The sequence below is a fragment of the Dipodomys merriami genome, unplaced genomic scaffold (genome assembly GCF_024711535.1).
Source record: "Dipodomys merriami isolate MVZ:Mamm:240054 unplaced genomic scaffold, mDipMer1.0.p SCAF_4, whole genome shotgun sequence".
Classification (NCBI taxonomy): Eukaryota; Metazoa; Chordata; class Mammalia; order Rodentia; family Heteromyidae; genus Dipodomys; species Dipodomys merriami.
In genome coordinates this window covers 6,962,455-6,989,058 of record NW_027205603.1, presented here as the reverse complement: position 1 = coordinate 6,989,058, position 26,604 = coordinate 6,962,455, and the positions used below count along the sequence as shown (strand labels likewise).

General features: G+C 39.6%; 1 protein-coding gene across 1 annotated transcript in view; it reads left to right on the top strand.

Moving 5' to 3' along the window:
* Positions 1 to 26,604, top strand: part of Cubn (cubilin) — a 230,570-nt gene that overhangs the window by 140,787 nt on the left and 63,179 nt on the right. Inside the window, exons 35-48 of the mRNA XM_069990436.1 lie at positions 780 to 908; positions 1,851 to 1,983; positions 6,811 to 7,016; positions 8,672 to 8,856; positions 10,379 to 10,571; positions 14,297 to 14,494; positions 17,212 to 17,358; positions 18,407 to 18,600; positions 18,733 to 18,916; positions 20,968 to 21,142; positions 22,342 to 22,520; positions 23,662 to 23,871; positions 24,571 to 24,711; positions 25,654 to 25,835. Coding sequence (XP_069846537.1) covers positions 780 to 908; positions 1,851 to 1,983; positions 6,811 to 7,016; positions 8,672 to 8,856; positions 10,379 to 10,571; positions 14,297 to 14,494; positions 17,212 to 17,358; positions 18,407 to 18,600; positions 18,733 to 18,916; positions 20,968 to 21,142; positions 22,342 to 22,520; positions 23,662 to 23,871; positions 24,571 to 24,711; positions 25,654 to 25,835 — 2,456 coding nt within the window. The remainder of the gene's footprint in view (positions 1 to 779; positions 909 to 1,850; positions 1,984 to 6,810; positions 7,017 to 8,671; positions 8,857 to 10,378; positions 10,572 to 14,296; positions 14,495 to 17,211; positions 17,359 to 18,406; positions 18,601 to 18,732; positions 18,917 to 20,967; positions 21,143 to 22,341; positions 22,521 to 23,661; positions 23,872 to 24,570; positions 24,712 to 25,653; positions 25,836 to 26,604) is intronic.

The following is a 26,604-nucleotide window of genomic DNA, read 5'->3' as shown; positions in this document are numbered from 1 at the left end:
CTGGAAGAAGTCTATTCCAATATCAAATAGAATTCTTCCCAAATATTTCTGGTCAATAGTTGCCTGTAATCCTTATGTTGAAATTGAAGCGCCGGGCGCTGGTGGCTCACGCCTGTAATCCTAGCTACTCAGGAGGCTGAGATCTGAGGATCGCGGTTCAAAGCCAGCCCGGGCAGGAGAGACCGTGAGACTCCTATCTCCAATAAACCACCAGAAAACCGGAAGTGGCGCTATAGCTCAAGTGGTAGAGCGCTCGCCTTGAGCTGAAGAGCTGAGGGACAGCGCCCAAGCCCAGAGTTCAAGCCCCACGACCGACAAAAAAAAAAAAAAAAAAAAAAAAGAAATTGAATATGCTTTTCTTTGCTCTCAGTGGAAGCAAAAAACAAAACAAAAAAAGCCAGAGCTTTAATTAATTTCTGAAAATCTATCACTTGGTTTTCATGTTATCTCAGGAGAATGAGAATATATTGCTATTTTCTAAAAATTCTTCAAACAAAATAATCCCAGGTCATTTAAACTTTCTCCATCAGCATGAACTATTTTTTAAATAAGTTTTGTCACATAAACTTCTCATCTAGCCTTGGATGTTGAGTACTAGTTAGCTTGTACTTAGAGTTCATTTTTAGTTCTCAGGCATTCTCGTGATTACTAATTTAAATGAACTTTCTAGCAGTGATTTCTCCAGTATGCTTGAGTCTCTTGTCATTTCTATTAATGATGTCTTTACAGTCTCTGCCACATTATCCTTCCTTCTCCACAATTATGACTTTGTTACGTAGGTCGGTACTGTGGAAGCTCCCTGCCCCACCCAATCACGTCCTTTGGCAATGCCTTGGTACTAAGATTCGTCTCTGATGCTGGACTAACTGATGATGGTTTCCAGGTTTTATACGCGGCATCAACATCAGGTAAGAAACGTTAGCAACTGGCCCCACTAGGAGGGCAAGTCATGTACTACCAGTCCTGGATTTGCTGTCTGGGACTCTTTGACCTGCAGAAGTTGGAAGTTGTTATCCTAAGATCACTACTGCTCCTCATCTTACCAACTTCACATTAAGGTAAACGTTTACTTCCTAATCATACTGAACTCCAGAAGGGAGTATAGCCTGCAGACCTGCCTCTTGGTAGCTAAACCTCATGATCTCAGATGACTATGTACTGTGTCTTCATGACATGTTTGTTAAGTCATTCTTTGACTGCCAACTTCTACTGGCACAATGAACAGACACAGCACTCTTCTTCCATCCAGACTTCCCTGCTGTGGGAAGGCCAGGTCCGGATATTGACAGGGATGATGGGTAGATGGGGGGGGGAGGGGCGGGAGGAGAGAGATGCCATCCAAAACTGGGCGTCTTGGACTCAGTAACGCTTTTCACAGTCAGCTCCCTCATTAGAAACAAAAATATCCAAGAGCCAGGGGATGCCTTGTCGGTGCCTGGAAGTTGTGTTTTGTTGTTATTCGGAGAGGGCAAGGCTGCAAACCTCCTTTTCTTTTAAGCCAGGATTGAAGATGATACTGGTTACAAACAACGGAGAAGTTTCAGAATTAAAAACAAGTCCTTGATCACCCAAACTTATAGTTGTTAGTTCACAGGGAGAAGAAGCTTTAGAACATGTGAATTCTCTCTGAGTGGCTCCTGGCTTTCAGGTTTTACCATCTTTTCCTCATTAGATGTAGCATGGATTTTTGAAAATTGAGATGGAAATGCTATGTATGTCATTGATGGAGATGAAACTGTTATGTCCTTCGATACTGATAATGGCTATAATGGTCTTAGCTTACATTGTCTCAGATGTGATCTTTGCTCTGACGCTCTTTTATTTCTCTCTCTTTTTTTTCCTATGTCCAGCTTGTGGTGGAAACTTACACATGGGCGAAGGCATTTTCGACAGCCCTGGCTACCCAGACGTTTATCCCCCGAATGTGGAATGTGTCTGGAACATTGTCAGTTCCCCTGGCAACCAGCTGCAGCTGTCCTTCATGTAAATCCTTTTTGTTGGTGTATTGTTTCAGTGCTGATAAACCTGTAGGAAGGAAGTGCTGTTACTAATAGCATGGACAGCCAACCACAAATGTGCCTGTGTTGACTGCTAAAGAGAACATGGTGGGAGCTTAGGAAGTCTTTCTCCAAATTTCCTGTTTTAGTCATAGTTTGGGTTATAAATACCACTACAATCCTCTTAACAATGGTTTCAGAACCTGGGTGGATCACGCCTGTAATCCTAGCTATTCAGGAGTCTGAGATCTGAGGATCTGGGTTCAAAGCCAGCCAGGCAGAAAAGTTCCCATGAGACTCTTGTATTTCCAATTAACCATTCAAAAACTGGAAGCCGAGCCATGGCTCAAAGCTGTAGAGTACTTCCTTGAGCAAAAGAACTCAGGGACATTGTGATTATCTTGACATTGTCCTGTCTGGCTCTTCTGTCTGACCAGGCCAGCATCTGTGCATCAGGAACTAATTGGAAATATGAACTGTTCTGTTTGGTGAATGGTTCTATTTGTAGAATAAAGTTCAAACAGTTGAGGTTGTTTCTTTTTTTTTTTTTTTTTTTTTTTGCCAGTCATGGGACCTGAGCTCTGGGCCTGGGCACTGTCCCTCAACTCTTCAGCTCAAGGCTAGCACTCTACCACTTGAGCCACAGCGCCACTTCTGGCTTTTTCTGCTTATGTGGTGCTGAGGAATTGAACCCAGGGCCTCATGCATGCAAGGCAAGCACTCTACCACTGAGCCACCTTCCCAGCCCCGAGGTTGTTTCTTTGATCTGTCATCAAGACAGTGCCTTTTCAAGGTACAAGGGCCATTGTCTTAAGTCAAAAGGCATTCTACATAGGGGAAAGGCAATGGGTGTTGAAAGCTTCATTGTGTGTGGGGAGGATGTTTGGGGCATTTTTGTCTTCATTAGCATCACATAGTTCCTAAAGGGAAAGCTATTGTCTGAGTCCTTAACCTGACTTAGGTTATTTTATTTAAGAAATACTTGTCAAGACACTACAAAGTGTTCGCGTAGAAGTCATGTGCTACTCTTATTAGGTGATTTGTATATAGTCATTGTTTTTATGACATGGTCCAAGGTCCTTCATTTGTTCTTTTAGACCACCTAACTTGCCAGATAATAGCGCTTCCTAGTTGATCTTTTTCCCTCTATCTGGTCTTTTCCTTCCTGGTCTCTATTAATATCAGATGGTCACCACTGTGAAGTTCAGTGGTTGTCAGAAACTTGGGTTATACACTTGGAATATTAAGACATACTGTTGTAGTTCTTGGTAGACTTGGTGACTCATACCTGTCATTGCTGCAACTCTGGAGGTGAAAGGATCATGGTCTGAGGCTGGCCTCACATCAAAACCACAAGATGGAAGTGGCACTGTGGCTCAAGTGGTAGAGCGCTTGCCTTGAGTTGAAATGCTCAGAGACAGTGCCCAGGCCTAGAATTCAAGCACCACAACTGACAGCATAAAAAAAGCATAAGAATTTCTCCAAAAAAATAATGAAAAGCAAAAAAGGGCCAGGGGATAAGGCTCAAGTAGTAGAGCACCTACCTTGCAAGTGCAAAGCCATGAGTTCAAAATAGTGAATTACTTAATGAAGTCATTAATAAAGATTCTAGGTCCTGGCCAATTATTGATCAATCAAGATCATGAAGCTACCTAACTGAACCCTCATGAGATAAATTTCTTCCACAGAGGAATTAAAAAAAAAAAAAAACCTTTTAAATCCTAACTTCACTGTTAGGATGAAAGATGTAAAAATTAAAATGTGCAGCACAAGATAGTTGCATTTTTCTTAGGCTGAGCTATTTCTGATGACTTTTCTGTGATATACACCAATACAAATGGACAACATTAGGCTCTCCTCCCAGAGCAGGGTAAGATGATAAACATTGAAAGTGGTTTCATGCATGTTAAATCATAGTTACTGTGTAGGACATTGACTGTTTCTTCCCTCCCCTGAGAGAGAAGTTGACTCTGACTACTTTGTGTTATTGCTTGAGTTTATCGTTAAAATGGATCTTGTAGATTGCAATATGTTTGTTTTTGTGTGGATGATGATGAGAAGGACAGGACTTCATGAGGAGGTTGTGAGTTATTCCTGCCTTAGTCTCAACTGCTTCCAGTTTGGTGCTTAGGCATTTCCCCAGGGTGTGAGGGAGCAGAGGAGAAGCATGAGTCATATCCAGTTCTAAAACATAGAGTTGGCAGTGTGCATGTTGTGGTGGTAAATCTCAGTAGGGACAAAACTGGAGAATGTAATAATATATGGTGGAATTTGCAACAGAAGAGAGAGGAAATAAAAATCTCAAGAGGATCTTAAAAAATAAAACAAATATTTAAAGGAATCAGCAGAAATTCTACTCTTTGCTAGCAGAGTGCTTTTAGGAATTGATGGGTTTTGGCTCCAAACTGAAACAAGATAATGAGAAACAGCAGTGTATTATTTTTGTTCCAGACTGTATTTTTTATTAGCATATTTAACCAAGGGGGCAGATTTCAGTATAAAGTGTACCAACCTAAAACAAAAAGTTCCAAGAACTAGAAGGCTTTTCTAAGTTTATTCTGGTTCATTTAGGTATTGTGTTACAATAATTACTAAAACAATGTCATCTCTACTTTTTAGCCATCAATTATAGCCTGGAATTTAAGATAGACTTTGCAATCTTCTGGACCAATGGGTAGAACATTAACATATGTTTTGATGCATGCATGGACCTGTCTAGCATTCTTCTTCTGCTTCTACTTCATCTACAATTCATTTACTGGGGTTGAGTAGAAATGTTTTAGAGGTAATTGCCCTTTAGAGGAAAACAATATGCCTTTCTTCCCATTTTGCTTTCTGAGAAGCCAAAGAATACAATTTTAGCACATATCATGTTGTCAGTAATAAAACTGAGCCGATCTAAATATGGATTCAGATCAGTTTCTTACAGAAAAAGACCGTAGCTACAACTTGGTACTATGTCATCAGATCATCAAGGCAGTAAGGAAAGGTATATAGTTTACCTTCCCTAACTTTCCCAGCTTCTCAACTACTAGTTATAGCTTGCTGCTTAAACTACATCTAGAATAGAGTCCAGGTGGTTCAGGCCATAATCTTCCAGGTTGATGGGCTTAAAAGAGCAACCACTCCCCATTCTTCTTCCTAGAAACCCAGCAGTGCCAGTGTCTCTGTTAGTGAGAAGCTAGGAATAGAATAAACCAATCAAATTTCTCAGGAATCTTCAACTGTGTGCCCTTGAGCGCTTGAGGTGCCAGGAGGCTTCATTCAGGCTTGCTCTCCATCAGAATACATTTGATGAAGTCCATTGTAGCACTGTCCTTACCATAGTGGGAAATATTACCCCATTTCATTTTGAACCTTCACTGAAAGATACATGGGAAAGAGGACTTTCTATATTCTTGAAATGCTCTTATGTTTTCCCTCCTTACAGTAAGTTTTAGACCATATTTTCCTTCCTTTCTTTGTCTTTTTTCTTTTTAGGAAATTCTCCCTCTATCTCTCTATTTGTCTACCTGTCTATCCACCTATCTGTTTGTCTGCCCATCTGTCTGTCTATCTATCTAATATCTATCTATCTATCTTGGTGGTTCTGGGGTTGAACTCAGAGCCTTGCTCTTGATAGGAAGCAATTATACCACTTGGGATACACTTTCAACGTTTTCGCTCTGGATATTATTCAGATAAGATTGTCAGACTGAGATCTTTTCCCCTTCTGCTTCATGTAGCTAGAACTACAGGTGTGTGCCACTATGTCCCACATTTCTTTTAGGTTACGGTCCCACTAACATTCATCCCTCGTCTGGCCTTGAATCTCAGTTCTTCTCACCTTCTCCTCCCAAGTAGATAGCTGTGTTATAGGAACAAAGCACCATACTTTGTCCCAGAAATAAACTGAATATTGTCAGACAGCAAATGACCTATGTTTTGAATGTGATGTGTATCCTTTCTTGACACTTGCATGTGTATGGCTCAGGGCATCGTGATTGATATTTTAATTGTTTTCTAGTTACGTATGTGTTGCAAGAGTCATTTTGGATTCCAGATATTAGAATTTTCTGGTGTTTGTATTCTTCTTGGGTAAATAACCAGGAGGAGGGTTTGTGGGATAGCTTGGTATGTATTTAATTTTCTAAGAATTATTCAAAGTACTTGACCAGAATATAGCCCCAGCAGGAATTTACAAAAATTTCCAATACAGCTGGATTCTTATCAACATTTGATCTTGTCAGTGTTTTCTTCAGCCATTGTGAGAGATTTAAATTCATACTCTTTGTGATATTTGATGTGCATGACTCAGATGCTCTCTTTTTCTCATTCTCACTGGACATTCAGTTACTGTCTTATGAATGCCTGCTTCAGTGTTGTCCATTTTTAATTTGCTGATTTCATCACTGTAGGAATACTTTTTCTATTCTAGCAGCTTTGTGTTTCTATTAAATACCTGCTTTACAGTTATCTCCCCTCACCCTGAGTCAGTCTGTGTGTTGTCTAATATTTGCTTAATTATAGCCTTAATGAGGAACATTTTTTAATTTTTTCGATGCAATTAAATTTATTCACTATCTTACATGCGGTGCTTTTATTGCATTCTGGGAAGGAAATATTTGCCTATCTCTAAGTTTCAAAGGATTTTATTTTTGTGAGAGTGAAGCAGGAATATGGCAAGTTCTAGGCTAGCCTAGTCTATTTGTATGACCTTATTTTTTTTTTTAAAGTAGACACATACAAACAGCATATGAATGTGATTCAGAAGAATCCCAGAAAATGTGCTATTGTACTAATTCCTAAAATATTTTTTTTCTCTCCAAATCAGATCTTTCCAGTTGGAGGACTCTCCGAACTGTAGCAAAGACTTTTTGGAAATCCGAGAGGGAAATGCTACAGGTCGCTTGGTGGGACGATACTGTGGAAACTCTCTGCCTCACAATTACTCATCCATTGTTGAGCATATTCTGTGGGTCAGATTTGTGTCTGATGGCTCGGGCAGTGGCACAGGCTTCCAGGCTGGCTTTGCTAAGAGTGAGTAGGCCCATTCCAGTGATAGCTTCCAGAATATGTCCTGAACACTAGAAATAAAGATGTATTTATCAGGGGGGCTGGGAAGGTGGCTCAGTGGTAGAGCGCTTGCCTTGCATGCATGAGGCCTAGGTTCAATTCCTCAGCACCACATAAGCAAAAAAAAAAAAAAAAAAAAAGCCAGAAGTGGCATTGTGGCTCAAGTGGTAGAGCGCTAGTCTTGAGCTGAAGAGCTGAGGGACAGCGCCCAGGCCCAGAGTTCAGGCCCCACGACTGGACCCCCCCCAAAAAAAATAAATAAATAAAAATGTATTTATCAGTAATGCAGGAAGCAAGAATCATTCTAAATGCTCTGCCCTTCTTCCATCTTGACTTGGTGAAATTATTTATAAAATAATTTTTGAAAACTAAATTATATATGAATGTCTCATTAAGAGCAAGAAAGAGCATTCCCAATGGTTTTAATATTTTTAAGCTCGAGTTTCTACCTAATGTTAAATTGATTTTTTATGATATTGTGCTAATATATTCCACACAGGGCATATTTCTGTCAAATGTGTTTAATTTGATCCTATAGACTTCATTAAATACAAAATTAATATTGAGAGTTGGCTTAACACTCAGTGTCACTGATTTGTATTTATTTTTTATTACTCCCTCCCCTCTCTTTCTCTCTCTTTTTTTTCTGGAGTTCTGCCAGACAGAGGTTCTTATCCCTGATCCATTTGTCCAGCCATTTCTGTGCTGGTTATTTTCAAGATAATTTACCAGTCTTTCAAGGGCAGTCTGTCTGCATTGGATTTATCATTGTAGCTGGGAGAGTATGTTACCAATCCCCAACTCTTGGTTAGAAAGAGTCTGGTAAACCTTTGCCTCTAAACACAAGCTGCTCTGTCTCCTCAGTGTATAGGATTATAGTCATGAGCCACCAGCCTTTGGCTGCCACGTTTATTTTTTCACTTGACTTTTATATAATTGGCTATTCTATGTGTTCAAATTTTTTTTATTAGAGACATTTTTAAAGAGTAAGAAACAGCTGAAGGGGGAAAAAGATATTAAGAGTAATAAATTTTCCTGGGCTGGGAAGGTGGCTCAGTGGTAGAGTGCTTGCCTTGCATGCATGAGGCCCTGGGTTCGATTCCTCAACACCACATAAGAAAAAAGCCGGAAGTGGCTCTGTGGCTCAAGTGGTAGAGCGCTAGCCTTGAGCTGAAGAGCTGAGGGACAGTACCCAGGCCCAGAGTTCAGGCCCCAAGACCGGACCCCCCCCCCCAAAAAAAAAAAGAGTAATAAATTTTCCTTTTTGTAACACCAAGTGAAATTAAGAAGGATAACCATCCCTTCCTCTTCTCATGACCTGTGGGGGCTGGGTAACCTTTTCACATGGAAAGTTGTCACCTCTTAGTGTACCAAGCAACCATGTCAAGTGATGGCATTCCATTCACAAAATCACCCTTCTCCAGGGTATCAATGGATAGTTCAACAGCCAAACAGGAAATAGTATTTCTTTCACTAGTCAGAAAAGTAATCAATGTCAGATAAAAAGTCCACCCTTTTCAACTTCCCTTGCCTTTTGCTTTGTTTTGTTTTATTTTCTCATTTAATTATAGCTCTATTCTAAGTATACCTGATTTACTCCTCTATTTATTCTCTCCTAGTATTTGGCAATAATAATATTGTGGGAAGTCATGGGAGAATTGCCTCTCCCTTCTGGCCTGGAAATTACCCGGATAATTCCAACTACAAGTGGACAGTAACTGTGAACACATCTCAAGTTATCCATGGCAGAATCTTAGAGCTGGACATTGAGCTAACAACGAATTGCTATTATGACAAATTAATGGTAAGTTTTCATAGGCAATCTGGTATTTATAAATGTCCATCAGATAGCACTGGCAAAAGTAAATCCAAAGAGTTGAAAGATGCATGGGATAATCTCCCACAAACTATGCTTACTGCTTACTACCTATACAAAAAGAATTCCACTAACGTATTTATTATGTTGTATTCTGTATTGAGGGCTTTTTAGAGCATTAGTGTAATTTAACAGTTGATACATCAAAGCATGCTTGGTGTCTTATTTATTTTCTCTTAAATCCCATTATCCTGATTGTTTATATGTTAAAGTGTTAACAAAAAATACTTTAATATATCCATTAAAATAAACAAAAAAGAGACCACGCACCTGTAACTCATACCAGAAATCCTAACTATTCAGGAGGTTAAGATGGAAAAGTGTAGATGACTCCATCTCAAACTCACCATCAGAAAGCAGAGCTGGATAACAGCTCAAGTCAGGCAAAAACCAAGCAAATGCAAGAGCTTAAGTTCAAAATCCAGTATTGGCCCCCTCCCCTCCCATGGAAGTTGTGATCACTACCATGCTCATATTGAATACTGTACTGTATTGGATCCCTGATGGGTGAGATCCTGTCTTATTCCCTTGGATATTCAGTGCCTTGAATAACTCCAAAATCTGATAGATGGGGCTGGGATGTAGCTCAGTGGCAAAGTGCTTGCCTAGCAAGTGCAACGTCCTGGGTTCGATCCCCAGTACCAAAAAAGAAAAGACAAAAAAAATACAGTTAAAAAAAAAAACCCAAACAAAATCTGATAGATGCTCAAGATATATGGAAATAATTGTTGAATAACCTGGAAAAAAAAAGAGGTTTAGCTAAGGACATATTATTTGTAGCCGTGAAATTATTGCTTATAATTGGGAAACTACCACATAATGTGTTTCTAAATAGTTGGATATTTAAAACCACATGAGAGAGATTTATGGAATGATTTGAATACACTGAGCCCTCTTGGGTTTCTGTGTAATGGAATCATTTCTTTCCTTTTTTGGGAGCCAGGAGCTCTTCTGGGGCATTGTTTCCCTTTCTCTCCATGAACCTTTCTTTCAGCTCGATTTGCCTTTATTCCTAATTCCTTCCTTCGAGGCCCCAAAACAGAATTATTGAGTATTGTTCAGTAACTATCCTAGTTTCTAGTTTTCTGCCCAGAAATTTTACTGCAAAAGTATCTAATAAACTGTATCCATTAGAGCATCTTATTAATGTAATTTGGTCAAGGAGCTATCAGTATTTTTGAAGCACCATTTATTACTTGCAATCATACTTTATACTTGATTGCCCTTGCTGTTTCAAACTGAAATTAAATGTTTATTTGTTGATCATTCTCCCCCCCACCTTGCAATTCTGGTAAAAATTGTAATAGCATAAGATATCTTCTTTATTTAAAAACTGAATTCATGTTTAATAATTACAGGCAATGTATCTTTTTAATGTAATTTTCTTACAAGGAAACCTAGAATCTGCTCCTTAATTATGAATGTTGAATGTTCTGTCCTTTTCTTGCAGCTTTATGATGGGATTGATATTCATTCCCGTCTCATTGGAACTTACTGTGGAACTCAGACAGGATCATTTAGCACCACTAGAAATTCTTTGACTGTTCACTTTTATTCTGACTCTACATTGTCGAGGAAAGGATTCCTTCTGGAATGGTTTGCAGTAGATCTTCCCAGTGGGATTTTACCGACCATCCCTCCAGGTATGTTTGCTAATGAATGAAGTGCTTTCTAAGACCGATAATATAGAGACCAGTATTGTAAGGGATCCACTGAAAACATCTGGAGAAGAATAATCAGAGCCCTAAACATCTTCCTATAAATGTCCACATATCTGCGTGTGTGTGGTGGCAGGCGAGTTGTATGTGTGTGCCATTAAGGCTTGAACTCAAGGCCAGGCCACTGTCTCTTAGCTTCTTACTTAAGGCTAGCACTCTACCACTTGAGCCATGGCTCCACTTTTGGCTTTGTGGTAGTTAACTGGACTAAGGAGTCTCACTGACTTTCCTTCCTATCCTGGCTTTCAACTGAGAACCTCAGATCTCAACCTCCTGAGAAGCTAGGATTACAGGCATCAGCCAACAGCACTGGCCAGATGCATTTCTAAATTCATACTATTTTCCTTCCTTCCTTCCTTCCTTCCTTCCTTCCTTCCTTCCTTCCTTCCTTCCTTCCTTCCTTCCTTCCTTCCTTTCTTTTTTTCTTGGTTGATTGTGGAGCTGGGACTCATGGCCTGGGTGTGCTGTCCCTGAGCCTCTTTGAGCTCAAGGCCAGCTCTCAATTGATAAATTGAGCCTCAGAAACACTTCTAGTTTTTGAGTATTTAATTGGAGTTAAGAATCTTACAGGGATTTTCTGGGCTGGCTTAAACCCCTATTCTCAGATTTCAGCCTTCTGAATCACTAGGATTATAGGCGTGAGCCATTGGCATCTATCTATTTTATATTTTGAAAATCCAGATTATATTTTCATATAAATTAGCTATTTAATATTCACACAAAGTTTACTTTTTATACTTTCCAACAACCATGTAAGTGATTGCTCAAAATTTTGTAATGTAAATACCATACAGGTGTGCACATACACACAGACACACACACACACACACACACACAGAATATTTATGGATAAAGCACTAGAGAGAAGTAACCTTTTTTTCTCTGGATTTTCTTTTGTTAAAAACAGCACACTGAAAGTTTTTATTAAAGCCAAGGAAGCTTAGTGTTTCCCAATATATTAACTCCTCAAGCATTGCACACAGCGCTTCTTATATATGTACATATTTAATTTAATTCAAGAGATATTTACTGAGGATTTATCATGCATGTAGTAAGGACATTAAGAAAGGAAATCAAGACAGGATCTCTCTAGGAATATAAAAGAAATTTCAGAAGACAAAGCCCTCTTATGCTATTTAAATAACAGTAATTAAATGATTAAGGGCAAATGCAAGTGGTACTGCCAGGAAATAAGCAAGCAAAGAAAACAACTTTCACATGGGACTAGGCCCATCTACAGCATATTCAACACCTCAGGTACAAAACCAGCCACAGTGTGAGTAGGAAAAGCACTGTCATACTTCAGGAACAAATGTTATGATTTAATACCACATCTCTTTCTTGTTCACAGTAGTTAGCTCAGGTAAGTAGGTATCTGCCATTATCACCGTCCCTCCATAAATCTGGCTATTGGATTTTTCTGGTGCAGGACATTGCCTTTGACCATGGTTTGGGGCAAAAGATCTCAGGAATATCTCAATCTGAAAGTGCTTAGCTGGGAGCAATTGCTCATATTTATAATCTCAGCTATTTGGAAGTCAGAGAGTGGAGGATTGCAGTTCAAGGCCAGCCCAGGCAGAAAGTTAGTAAGACCCTATCTCCGAGAACAAGCTGAAAATTATGATTCACATAAAATCTGACCCTGGGGAAAAATGTAAGACCTTATTTGAAAATTAATGAAAGGAAAACAATTTGCCTAGCAAATTCGTAATCAGATAGCAGTGCACATACGTGTTCAGTTCTGTATTCTGATTTTACTATTATTCTGGCTAAACTCATTAAATGACTTCTAAAACATGAAAGAAAAAAAAAACAACTAAAGCAAAAAAAGTGCTAATTGGAAAGATTTTAGAGCTTCTGCTTAGCAAGCACGAAAAGGTCCTTAATTCAAACCCTATTATCAAAAAAACACACCAACAGCAAAAGTGCTTCATTCAGAAGGGACTTGTCTTTTGCTCATAGTTCAGGGACTAAAACTGGCCAAAAGCCTGTTTCGATTGATCCTAGTAATCCAAATCCAACAGGATTTTCTAAAACAACTTGAATGTCCCTTGTGCAGAATTTTTTTTTTTTTTGGTCAGTCATGGGGCTTGAACTCTGGGCCTGAGCGCTTTCCCTGTGCTCTTCAGCTCAAGGTGAGCACTCTACTGCTCAAGCCACAGCACCATTTCCAGGTTTGAGTCTCACGGAGTTTCCTGCCTGGGCTGGCTTTGAACCATGATCCACAGAGCTCAGCCTCCTGAGTAGCTAGGATTATAGGCGTGAGCCACTGGTACCTGGCCCTTGTGTAGAATTCTTGAGGCTAGAATTTAGAGTTGAACAGCCCTAATGTGCAAAATATAAAATGTAAAATTCTCTGAAAATTTTTTTTGAGTGCCCTGTTGGGGCTTACACATATTTTGGCTTTCAGAACATTTCAGAGTTCAGATCTTCATACTAATGTTATATGATAAACAGTAAGACTGTATAGAGAGCACCAGATTCCAGCAAGTAAGCCAATATAAGTGCATTGAGAGTCCCAGAAGAGGAGGTCAATGAGAAGGGAAACAAGGTTTGACAAAGTAGTATCTGAACAGTTATCATATTTGACAAAAACAAATATGAATCCATATACCCATGAAACTCAGCAGACTCCAAGAAGGATAAACTATGTACAGCTACACAACTGTCAACTGTCAACTGTTGAATAGAAGAGATTATCTTGAAAGCACCAAAGTCCCATGCCTATGACTTGTCATGTAAGAAATTCACAGTAAGAGTCACATTTAATGCTGACAGCCACAGGACAGCAGTTGATGGATTCCCATGCTGAGATACAATGACTGTCATTCAAGAATTCTGTCCCCAGCGTTGTATCCTTCAGAATCTGCACAGATGAAAACCTTCCCAGATAAACATACATTAAAAGAATTCCTTGCTCATAGATTTGCCTTACAAGAAATACTAAAGGGAGAGCTTCAGTCTGAAATGTGAGGATCTTGAATATCTTTACCACCAGTTTATTAGACAGCAGGGACCAGGGAGATGCCTGTGTCAGTAAATGTAAAAGGCAGCACAAATGTAGTTTTGTTTGTGAACATTTTCTTCTACCATCTTGCTATTAAAAGTTAACTCCGTAAGGCAATAATTATCAAACTACATCTAGATAAAACTACATCTGGATAAAAATGTATCTGAAATGATAAAGCCTGCAATTTTTCCTTATGCTTTACTGAATATATCAACCATTAAATTTAGAAATTATTTCAGAATCACACAGATAGAAGTAATATTAGCCATGCTGAGAAAAAGATGAAGAAATGTCACAAGAAGGTGGGCCGTGTAATAGTTTAATCTCAGTGACACCGGTAGAGAAATCTTTCCATATGTGTTTATTCATGCCCAATTAAAAATCAGCACTCAATATCCAATGGGTTATATGGCAGAGTTTTGGCAAAGAGGTAGAACACAATCTGTTTTTTCGTATCCAGAAGATAAACTACAGAAATGTTAGCTGAATGATCATTGGCTTTGACAAAATACCTATCAGTTTTTATTCAGGAATTTGTCTCACTGGTGTTGCTTCTCTTCAAGGTAGTATTTTAAGGTGGAAATGTTCTGGTTCCTTTCGCATTAAGGGTGTTTCAACCATGCTGCTTTTCTCTCTCTAGGTTCTTGCGGTGGGTTCATCACTACAGGAGATCGGCCCATGTTTCTTTTCTCTCCTGGATGGCCAGACACATACAGTGATTTCCTTGACTGTACCTGGATCATCCACGCTCCTGACTCTACTGTGGAATTCAACCTCCTCTCTGTGGATATTGAGTCTCATCAGACATGTCAATTTGATAAACTTGTCATCAGAGATGGTGAGAAGCATTCTGAAAACTCCCAGTTTCTGCTCTGACACATAGCCATGTTCAGTTATTCTCAGACTTGCATATTGCTATCGTCTATTGTGTATGAAATTCCATAGATACTGTGATCAAATTCCAGAACTGCTTACAATTTCTAGACAATATAAGGACAGTGTTAAGTTGCCTGTTACAATTGTTAAGGACATCCCATTCTTCCTAAAAGAAACAAACAAACAAAAATCTTGTGTGAGAGGTCTTAGTAGGGACTATACTCTGAATGTTCAAGGTGTGCTACTTTTTTATTCAGAAGCCTTAGAGGCTGATCTTGTGTCTATGGAAAAGTATTTATATTCATAATGTACGTATTTCTTATTGTCCCCTGATTCTGGAGGTAGAACAAGTAGAATTAAAGGGTAGTAGTTGTTATAAATTTCCTTTATGTACTGGTTTGGTGAAGAGGCATGAATCATATTAATGTGAACAAAATTGTGCTGGACAGTTTGCACAGGCTGAAGTGAGAAGGTCAGAAGGGACACTAGAACCTCCAAATGAGTCCATTAGCATTTTTTCCCAGGGTGACTACCTCTCCCCTCCCGCCCCCCCCCCCCCGTCTTAATATCACCGAGAAAACTGCAGATTCTTAGCAAAAACAAGACACATTTCGTTGTTGTCCATCAGATTGTGAATTCACATCTAGCCTCCTAGACACTCTCTCTCTCTCTCTCTCTCTCTCTCTCTCTCTCTCTCTCTCTCTCTCTCTCTCTCTCTCTCTTTGTTGTTTGTGGGGTTTGAACTCTGGGCCTGGGCGCTATCACTGGCTCTTCAGTGAGCACTCTACCAATTGAGTCTCAGGGCCACTTCCAGTTTTCTGGTGGTTTATTGGAGATAAGAGTCTCAGGGACTTTCCTGCCTGGGCTGGCTTTGAACCTCAATCCTCAGATCTTAGCCTCCTGAGTAGCTAGGATTATGGATGAGAGCCACTGGCAACTGGCTAGACTCTAATTCTTTGACCTCTCCCATCCAGTGTATGTGTGTGTGTGTGGGGGGGGAGAATCAAGTGGTAGGTGTATTTATTCCTTTCTATGAGAGACTCATCACTTCCCCCATTCCTCATCAACAAGCAGCTGCAGGTACCCTGCTCTGAAACCAATGCACTCCTGTGAATATTAAATTTAAAATTTGCATAGTGAAATAAATCTATCCCACGTAAAATCTATCCTTAGTGTAAAAGCTTTTGAAAAAAATCTTCAGTAGATAACCATCAGTGTGCCAGAAAGGGTTGTTCTTTAAGATCACAGTCTATTGATTTCCATTTTGCTCTATCAGAACTTGGTCCTGGAAGCCTAGACCATAGGAAGTGTTTTCTTCATTGTGGTACTTGCCTAAGTCACTAAATGAGCCAAAGTCTGTTTAATACTCATTTATGACAGATGAATACTTACCTCGAGGGATTTTTGTGTGAGAATTGGAAAGGAATAAATGTAAACCCATAGCAAAGACACAGCATGTGCAGGTGCAGAGTTCAGATCCTGTAGGTAGGCATTGTTAAGAGGTGTTTATCAGTACCATTGATCAGTAACTTGAAAGAGCTCATAAGAAGTGTTTCTTACAGATTCCTTTTAATTCCAAACAGGAGTAGGTACCTGAAAGCTTCATTCATACAGGCTCATGCCTGTAATCCTAGCTACTAAGCAGGCTGAGATTTGAGGATCACAGTTAAAAGCCCAGGCAGGAAAGTCTGTGAGACTCTTATCTCAAGAAAAAAAAAAAAAGCCAGCATTGGAGATAGGGCAAAAAAAAAAAAAAAAAAAAGAAAAAAGAAACTAGAGTATCTGAGTCCCTAACTTAGCAATGTGTTTCTATTCACTTTAAGTGTTAAGCTTTTTTAGGAATCAGATTTGAAGTGCTGCTTTGTTCTTTACATCAGCAGGCTTTGGTCATTGGGTTATTTATTGCTTCTGATTAACAGGAACTTGCAACATTTTATAAAGCTGGTCAGTTGTGCCTGAGCAGTGACACATACCACAAGTGCAATTGGCCAGTCAGTCTTCAGAGAGGCCCTGGTAGATGGGAAACATTCCCAGGCCACCCAAGCACTCTTGGGAGAATGGAGTCATTTTCCTACCTGCTATTTCATTTGTATTGTTTAAGACAGAATCAGTCTTTTCTAGACCATTCCCCAACACATTTTACATAGCAAACGTTTTTCCAAACTGAGATTCTGTGGAACTACATTGAGCTTTAAAAGAAATTAGAAGAATGTAAAGGAATTGAAGGAAGGAAGGAAATAGAAAGAGAAAGAAAGAAGGAAATAGAGGAAGGAAGCAAGCACTGAAGGTGAATGGCCTCTTGATGCTGGTCTAGGACCAGAAGCTGAGGTATTTCAGACACTTGACCTCCAGCAGTCTGAATTACTGAGGTCAGAGCCTCTATTGAACACATACAAACACAACTCCTAGATCACTTTCTAGCCTCCTGTGCTCTGATTTTCAGTTTTAGCTCCAGAAGCTAGTTTGTGGAACACTGAAACGGTTTAAAATTTTTTCCTATGCAAAAGGGAAAAAGAAAAGGGCAGGCTATAACACAGCACAGGTAGGCCTGCAATACCCTTCTTTTTAAGAATCCCATGATCTCCTTAGGACCTCTGCTGTTCAGAGACAAATGCCCTCACCACCTCGGGTTTCAAAGGACAGTGATCTCACACCGATGTTTCCTCTCTTCTTTCACAGGAGAAAATGATGTGGCCCCCCAGCTAGCTACTGTGTGTGGCAAAGAGATCCCTGGCCCCATCCGGTCTACAGGAGAGTACATGTACCTCCGCTTCACATCCGACTACAGTAGGACCGGAGCAGGCTTCAACGCATCCTTCCATAAGAGTAATGTTCCTGACATTTGACATCTCCTCTCCTCTTGTCTTATCTCATGAGCTCTTCTTTGTTTCTTCCCGGTTTAATTAGCTCATTTTCCCCTGTCAGGACACAGAGTCTAAATCAGGAGACACAGGTCTCTTCTATCTATGGATGACTATCCTTGTATGTAGTACTGATTTCTACTACCAGAAACTGTTGGGCAAAAGATTGCCGTGCCTTCAGGGGTCTGAGTGGTCTTCTCGCCCTTGGAGGAGGCTTGGGCAGGCCCAGAGCATGGACCATTCTTAAGTGTAGTTGCGGGCTGTATCTGGAAGAAAACACAAACACACAACACAGCAAAGGGGGCAGTGAGCCAAGTCTTCTTCAGTCTACAAAATAATGAGCAAACACGATGTTGAAGATTTTTTTCAATACCAATTTCCAAAGCCGCTTGAGGTTTTGTACAAAGAGTCTATTGTCCTTGGAATACAAATGCATGAGATAGAAAAAGAAATGTATACAGTATCATGTATATAGGATGCTATCATTTCTTATAGTATAGAGACTCAAACTTGTAGAAGTCTGTTAATAACTTTAAAATAGATTCAATTTAAAGAAGTAGACCATGGAATGAGGAAAGATGGACATATATGTCAAACATAATTTAAAGGAGACTTTTAACTTCACATAAAATAATAAACCTAATTCTGTCTTTACTGTAATGTATAGCTTTTATAATATATGTGGTGACAGACAAAAAAAATCTTCATCCACAGGTAGTATAGGCAGTATTATAGTTTAGTGGTAGAAGAGACTGGGTTTGGAAATAGGTATCGGTAACATAACTTACTACCTCTGAAATTTAATTCAGTGTGAGTTTTCTTTGATCAGTTGATGGCCTGTTTAGTCTGTAACAATTAGTTTGGGGTCTCATTTCTTTTGTCTCATTCTTATTTTATCTATTCTCTTTCTTTTTGGAAACCCCCAAGAGAAAATCAGAAAGACAAAAACAAAAACAAAACACACAATCCAGTGGTCAATTCCGTTTTCCTAACCTACTTTTTTTTTTTGAAAGGTTGTGGTGGCTATTTGCATGCTGACAGAGGGATTATCACATCCCCTAAGTACCCAGAAGTCTACCCTCCCTCCCTCAACTGCTCTTGGCACGTCCTGGTCCAGAGTGGCCTGACCATTGCTACCTACTTTGAGCAGCCTTTCGACATTCCAAACAGAGACTACACTTCTTGCAGCCAGGGAGATTACTTGGTGGTAGGTCTGGCTTGCTATTCTCTCTAAATCCTGGTGTGACATTTTCTTTCACAGCCTATGCATGGATGGGGTCCTTTTCATTCTGCTTTCTCAACATAAATGAGTTAATGCAACTTTAATATGTCTTTTCAGCTAAAAAATGGAGCAGACCTCTCTTCTCCACCACTGGGACCCCAAGGAGGAAACGGTCGATTCTGTGGCAACCATCCTTCATCCACTCTGTTTACATCCGATAACCAAATGTTTGTTCAGTTCATATCTGATCGGACTCAAGGAGGCCAAGGATTTAAGATCCGATATGAGGCAAAGTATTTGGGTAAGTATTTGCACTGATAGCTCAGGAGTAAAGCTATAATCAGGGTACATTGTAAGTTAACATGGATACGTCAAAATGAACCCCTCTACTACAGCCAGTCAAGGCTAGTTAAAAAAAGAAAGATTATATATTATGAAATGAATACATCCCTATGTTCAAGTACTTACTATAAGCTTGATACATTGAATATTTTTAAAATGTGCAATCGTAAGTTAAACCTAGAATGAAGGTAGAGATTGAGAGTGATGCCTAGCAAAAAAGAACTGAAATAAAGCCAGATCCTTGAAGAGACAGATGGGAAGGAAGCCTGACTGAGAGGGACAGGAAGTTAATGTTGTGGGAAGATACTGAAGATTTGAGGAAGGTAGAGATGTAGATGGATTTACTGAGAACAAGAACAAATAAGAGAGAACACACTGATAGTGATAGGGCTTTCATGTAGTTCCTTTTATTTTCTTTGTTAGAACTACAGGCATTGTGCTGAGGATCAACAGGGAATGGGGAAAATACAATGTTCAGGGAGTAATGTTCCAAATGTCTGTTGTAACAGGATAAGGGCTCCATAGAGCTGAGATTGATGAGCATACATTTTCAGTGACAACAATTTTTATAAATTCTCAAACTGGACAAACAAAAAAATTGATATTTGAGTCTGCAGCAAAGATATGTATCAAGGGTAGTTGAAGATGCTGGGTTGTGATTCAAGGTTGGCTTATTCCTATAACCCTAGCTGTTCAGGAGTCTGAGATCTGAGGACTGCACCTTGAAGCCAGTCTGGAAAATTAGATTTATTTTATTTTTTATTTTTATTTTTATTTTTTGGGTCCAATCATGGGGCCTGAACTCTGGGCCTGGGCGCTGTCCCTCAGCTCTTCAGCTCAAGGCTAGCGCTCTACCACTTGAGCCACAGCGCCATTTCCGGCGTTTTTCTATTTGCTTATGTGGTGCTGAGGAATCGAACCCAGGGCCTCAGGCATGCAAGGCAAGCCCTCTACCACTGAGCCACCTTCCCAGCCCAGTTTTTTTATTTTTTATTTTTTTGGTCAGTCGTGCAGCCTGAACTCTGGGCCTGGGTGCTGTCCCTCAGCTCTTCATCTTAAGGCTACTGCTCTACCACTTGAGCCACAGCGCCACTTCCTGCTTTTTCTGCTTATGTGGTACAGAGGAATTGAACCCAGGGCCTCATGCACGCAAGGCAAGCACTGTACCACTGAGCCACCTTCCCATCCCCGCAAATTAGATTCTTTAAATAACACACACACACACACACACACACACACACACACACACACACACACACAACGGGGGGGGGGTTCTAGGCAATGATAAATTCAGAATATGACTAAGTATCTACATGACAATGACAATCATATTGCTTTGATTTAGCAAAGGCAGCATCTCTGTAACTAAGTCATTGGACAAGATAATTTCATTGGGACTTTATATCTGTTTATACTTGCCTAATGGGCATACTAGAATTGCCAAATAAGATTCCTTTAGTTTATAAAAAAGCTTTTTGTCTTCCTACCCCAAAAGTCCAACCTATTATTTTTATGTCCTGGATCCCTTGCTCATCCAATACATCTCAATCCTGAAAAAATAAGACAAATGTATATCCATAGAGTTATACAGAGCTTGGAACTCTTCATCATGTCACTGAATCCAACTGCTCTCCACCCTCTCCTGTGTGACACACCCTCACGTGTATCCTTGGCACTGTATGTCCGAAACATTTCATTAGCTCTATGAAAGAATGTATTTTTTCTTTTTTTGTCAGTGATGGGGCTTGAACTCAAAGCCTGGGCACTGTCCCCGAGCTCTTGTGCTCAAGGCTAATGCTCTACCACTTTGAACCACGGGTCCACTTCTGGTTTGTGATGTTTAATTGGGCAGATGAGTCTCACAAACTTTCCTGCCATACTTGTCAGCCCCACTCAACCCTTTACTTGCCTAAGGAGAAAATGAAATTCCCTGTGGAAGGAAATTGATCCAGAAATACAGATAGATTGAAATGCAGACAGGTTGATTGATTACACTGTGTTTCCTGACAGCCTGTGGGGGGAATATCTACATCCACGGTGCCGATTCTGAGGGGTATGTGACCTCCCCCAACTACCCTGCCAATTATCCCCAGAACGTTGATTGCATCTGGATTCTAGAAGCCCTTCCAGGCCGCAGCATACTGCTGACGTTTGAAGATCAATTCAATATTGAAGCAACGCCCAAGTAGGTCACTTCTATTTTAATGTTTCTCCTACTCATAGCTGTCATGACTGAGAAGAATCTACTCCTTTTCTCAGCAGTACCTGGTACAGAGGAAATCATGGGACAAAAAGGCAATCTTCCTGTCTCCAGCCTCTCTTCTCTGTCTCATCAGCTGAGCAGATTAAGGACACAGATAGTATCCTAGTGACCCTGACCCTGAACACTTGCTCCAAGAGACACTAAGGGTGGTTGTTGAAGATTTATGTTATTATCCGTCCTTCCTCCCATAGGAAAATATAGTACTTTGGGTAGAAGCATATTTATCTGCTCAGCCACTCATTCAGTGTCATAGATGATAATAGCTGCTTAACAAATGAGAGCTTGTGTGACACCAGTTCACAACAGGGTCAGAAACAGTATATAAGCAAACACAGGCCAATTTCTTAAGCCTTGATTCAATAAGGATTTTTTAAGGAGTGCAATACAGAGTATGCCTTATAGTATAATAGACAAGACTTCTACACAGTCTATAAAACTCCTTTGGTGTTTTCCTTTTCTTTAGTCAAAAGTATGTATGCATTTGCATGAATGTATGTGTGATAGATAGAAGAATGTATACATTAGCAGACCTTTGCTTGTTGTGTCTGAATCCTGAGAGTAGTATTACGCTTTTCAATGGGCATTACTTGGCTGGATTTCCTTTCTCAGAAAACATTAGTAAAGACTTGGCTTCTCTTATTGATATAGAATATCCCAACTGAGATGCTCTGTTAGTCCTGGTTAGGAAGCTGCTAGCAAAGAGTTCATCCTAAGTAAACTATGTGAGATTTTCCTGTGAAACAAAACACCAGCTCTGCTGAATTCCAAAGGGGTCAGTTTGAAAATGACTTTCAGATTGATAAAAAAGTAATATAGGATGTGAAAGGTGAATAGCTATAAATCAGCGTAGTACACTGCTGCCTGCCTTTCTGATCTACTAATTATTGTATGATCCTTAGAAAAAATACACTGCATTTTAAAATGACCTGACTTTTTCATTTATCTGCTTCATTATGCTTAAATAGTTGAAACAAGATTTTTCAATCAACAAATAACTGGCATGAGTCTTAAACTGAATCTTCAATGATTTAATAGGTTTCTCAAAGAAAGATAGTGACATCTTCATTATTAAAGCAATTGGCCTTATACATTTAACTGATTATTTTTTCCCCCCACTTTAGTTGTACTTCGAGTTACCTGGAAGTTCGGGATGGAGCTGATTCAAATGCCCCAATACTTTCCACGTCGTGTGGGATATCTTTGCCCAGGAACCAGGTCTCCTCAAGAGAGATGATGTATTTGAGATTTCAATCAGACAATAGCCCCACCCATGTGGGATTCAAGGCCAAGTATTCTATAGGTATTGATAATTTTTCCATTACATAGCAAAGTAGTGGTACAATGAATATATCAAAATCTTTCAATAACACTATATCTCCTTCAAAAAGTCTATTTGCCTAATTTTAAGAATTATTTTAAAAATAGACATAAGCATGATGTGGAAAGCCACAGGCATTTGACAATGTTAATTTCACCTTTCATTTTCCTGTGAGGACACTATTTTTAGTAGATGAATATTTCATATGCTTTTGAAATTTGTTTGTGCATAATACCTTGCTACATTGATTCCTTCTTTTCTTCCTCTATGAAATAAGTATGATATTATTCAAACAATGAGCTTGTTATCAAACAACTCAACTATGAACATCAACTTTGATCTTATTGACAGAATTGTTGAGCTTTCTTCCTGCCAAGTTCTGCGGGCTGTGCCAGTAAAAAGCAGATATTCTAATGCATATTCAAAACAATATGGTCATATGTGCTTAATTATAATTTGCTATCTCTTAAATCTAGACATTATCCTAACCTATGTGTTTAATACTGCAAAACTTTTTTCAAAAGCCTTGCTATGACAAAGTTTAACCTATATCAACATATATCCTGAGTCAATGACATATAATTCAATCTACCTCTCACATTCAGCTAGTAAGAGAAAATCAAATGCTGTTTTCAAAACCCGTTATGACAGTGTATTGTTTATTGGTAAAGAAACTAAAAAATTGGCAAGTATCACCAATCAAGCGCATTACCCATTTTAACTGAGTTTAGTCAGTCCATTCATGGCCTCACTGTTCAACAGAGTATGGCTCTATTGAATCATTGTACAGGGTACTAGACAGACCATATCAGTCTCTCAGTTGCATCTTGTCATGACATGTACTGGCAACTAATGGCTCTCATGTAGGGTCCCAAGAGTCTTAATGTGACATTACAGAAGGTGCCATTCAGTAGTCATCTTCCACGTGGCATTATTGACTAGACTTAAAGAGTTGTTTCTCTTCCTATGAACAGTACATCTTGAATAACAAGGCAGGGCTCACTGAACATTTTCAGAGTTTTTGAAACTTCAATTTATATGTAGTTGTGCTTACAAAGTTTTCAAATGTGATGCTTTATCTGTTTAATCTGTAATAGAATCTCTCTCTTCTTATCTTATGTAGCTCAATGTGGAGGAACAGTAGCAGGGCAAAGCGGAGTGATTGAAAGCATTGGCTACCCCAGCCTTCCATATCCACACAATTCATTATGCCAGTGGCATCTCCAAGGCCTCCAGGGTCACTACCTCACCATCCGTTTTGAAGATATTAACCTTCAGGATTCTCCTGGCTGTGGAAAAGACTTTGTGGAGATCTGGGAAAACAACACCTCTGGTCAGTGAAATATGTAGGCTCCCTTTTATGGGGGTTCACTTTTTCATGTACCTTTTCAGCCTCTATAGTTTCTTCTGTTTCAAGGAAGGCATAAAACCTATGGTCTACTTGCTCTAGCAAAATGTAGTTCACTTCTCTCTGGGCCACACAGCAATTCCTTCCCTTGATCCTATTCCTTCAAAATGGATCCCAGAGCCCCTGGGCTCATCATGGAGCTCATCTTGAAGCCCATACTGAGTGAGTGCTATGAGAGGTAAGTGTCCTTTTCTGCTGACACTCAGAGCCCAATATAGTTTTTGGAGTGGCTTACATTAACATGAGGAAGAGAAAGAGGAATGGTATTAAATGCACCCTCGTGGCTCTGTTGACTCTGAGCATTGCCTTAACCATACAGACAAGCTTTCTTTGTGCTGAGATATTTTTCCTGTAAGTGGTTGAATTGTCTTCAAATATTTGAATATTCGGACATTTGATTATGACTCTTTGCTTTCCTTGCCTGTAGTCATCGCTTCTTCATGAAAAAGTTTTGTCTGGTGTTATTTTTTTTGTGCCTGCGGAATGCCTTACATAGTTGTTAAAAGAAATGTGTGCATTTTTATATGTACACATCTGTGTACATACGTGTGTATACATATGTATATTTGTATATATGCATATATATTTATACATACTTATATATTTATTATTTGACTTCCATAGCACATCTTTTGGGCAGATACTGTGGAAACACCATTCCTGCCCGTATAGAAACTTCTAGCAATGTTGCCTTGGTCAGATTTGTCACAGATGATTCAGTTGCTTCCTTAGGATTCAGACTACAGTTTCAATCCAGCATTGAATGTAAGTTTATTGGAAAAATGTAAGTTTATTTGAATGTAAGTTTATTTGAGAAAAAAAAAAAGATTGATTTCTCACAGTATAGAGGAATCATGCTAGCATTGGCATAAAAACACTGGGAAAAAGCATAGTGTCTTCTTAGCCTATACAGTTAATAGAAATGTGTTTCTTCGGTCACAGTAATAAATGAGAAATTACCAATGTGGTAACTACTACAAAGGAAGGAAATGAGCATTAGAAAGCTGCATTATGGGGTTGAAAAGAACACAGTTCATTCATCCTAGCGTTATCCAGTGTTCATGTTCTCTACTGCCCTGATAAAGTCAGGTGGTATAAGCTCTTGTCTAAGAAACTGGATGATTTAGCCTTCTTTATGTTTACTACATTTATTAGTACCTCATGTGTCTTGGGCTATGAGGGCCATTAAAATACTGCCAGTAGCCTATCATCTATGAAAGCAATGATTAAATATTAATTGAGATTAAGAAGTGAAATTATGTATGCTCCTTAAAAGTGCTTGCTCACATACATACAGTAATAATGCCTCCCTTGGGATGGGGCTCAATGGTAGAGTGCTTACCTAGCATGCTAGTATCTGTGGTGTCTTGCTTTCATGTCTAACATAAAACCAAAATCATATGGTAGAGCACTAGCCTTAAGCAAAAAAGTTCAAAGATAGCTCCCAGGCCCTGAGTTCAAGCCCCAGGACCAACACACACACACACACACACACACACACACACACACACACACACACACACACACACACACACACACACACACACATACACACACACACACACACACACACACACACACACACACACACACACACACACACACACACACACACACACACACACCCTCATATAGTAATGAATGGTGCAGTAATCTTTTCTAGCTTTGATTTGATTGTGAATGCTCTCATTTTTACCCCTTGTTCAGCGTGTGGTGGGGAGCTACAGGTCCCAATGGGAACTTTTACTTCTCCCAACTACCCCTTCCCTAATCCTCATGGCCGGCTCTGTGAGTGGAGAATCACTGCTGAGGAAGGAAGGAAGATCACCTTAACTTTTGATGACCTGAAGCTGGGAATCCGACCATCCTGTGAGAATGAACATGTGATTGTAAGTGCTGCTTGTGGCTCTGTCTGGGATATCATGATCCATTGTTGAAGGAGTTTACTGTCCCATAAAAAAGTTTGTAAACTGGGTCAGAATATTGCGAAGCAAGCAACTGAGTCTCAGACAAATTCTAGATCTTTTCTATAGAACGAAGCCACCACAAGCTGTCCAAATAATGGTAAATGCTGCTTTAAAAGACTATCCAATGTCATTAACATACATCAGGGTCATGCATAGGATAAACTTTGCCCTGTGCCAAGACAAGTGACTTGCCGGGGCACATCTGTTCCTTAACAGCAGCACTGAGGATCTCCTGACAAGAGGACCGGGCTGCCGGCTCTCTTTGTTGCCAACTTCACATGCTTAGACATGTGCCTTAAGTGTTCTTTGCTTTCTTCAGTAAAGGAAAACAAAGTCCATCAGTGCAAGTAACCACTCTGTGTGTGTACAGTCCAGGAGTATACAAATTGGATCCACCTTAGTATATTTCTACAGCGATTTTTCCTGTTTTACAGTGTTCGTTATATCAGTAAATACTAGTTAACATTTTCTGGTCCCTCAGTTAGTTTTCAATTCTTGATAATGATTCTGGAGTTTTCTTACACCCTATGATGAAGCTGGGTACAAGTTACATTCACAGTATCTGTAAATATCAGAATCTAACAACTTCCCATCTGATCTCTCTACTTCCCCTCTTGGTTCCGCACACTCTCAACACAACAGCCATTAAGAGGCTTTCAGATCTAAGTCAAATCATGCTGATTCTAGAGAC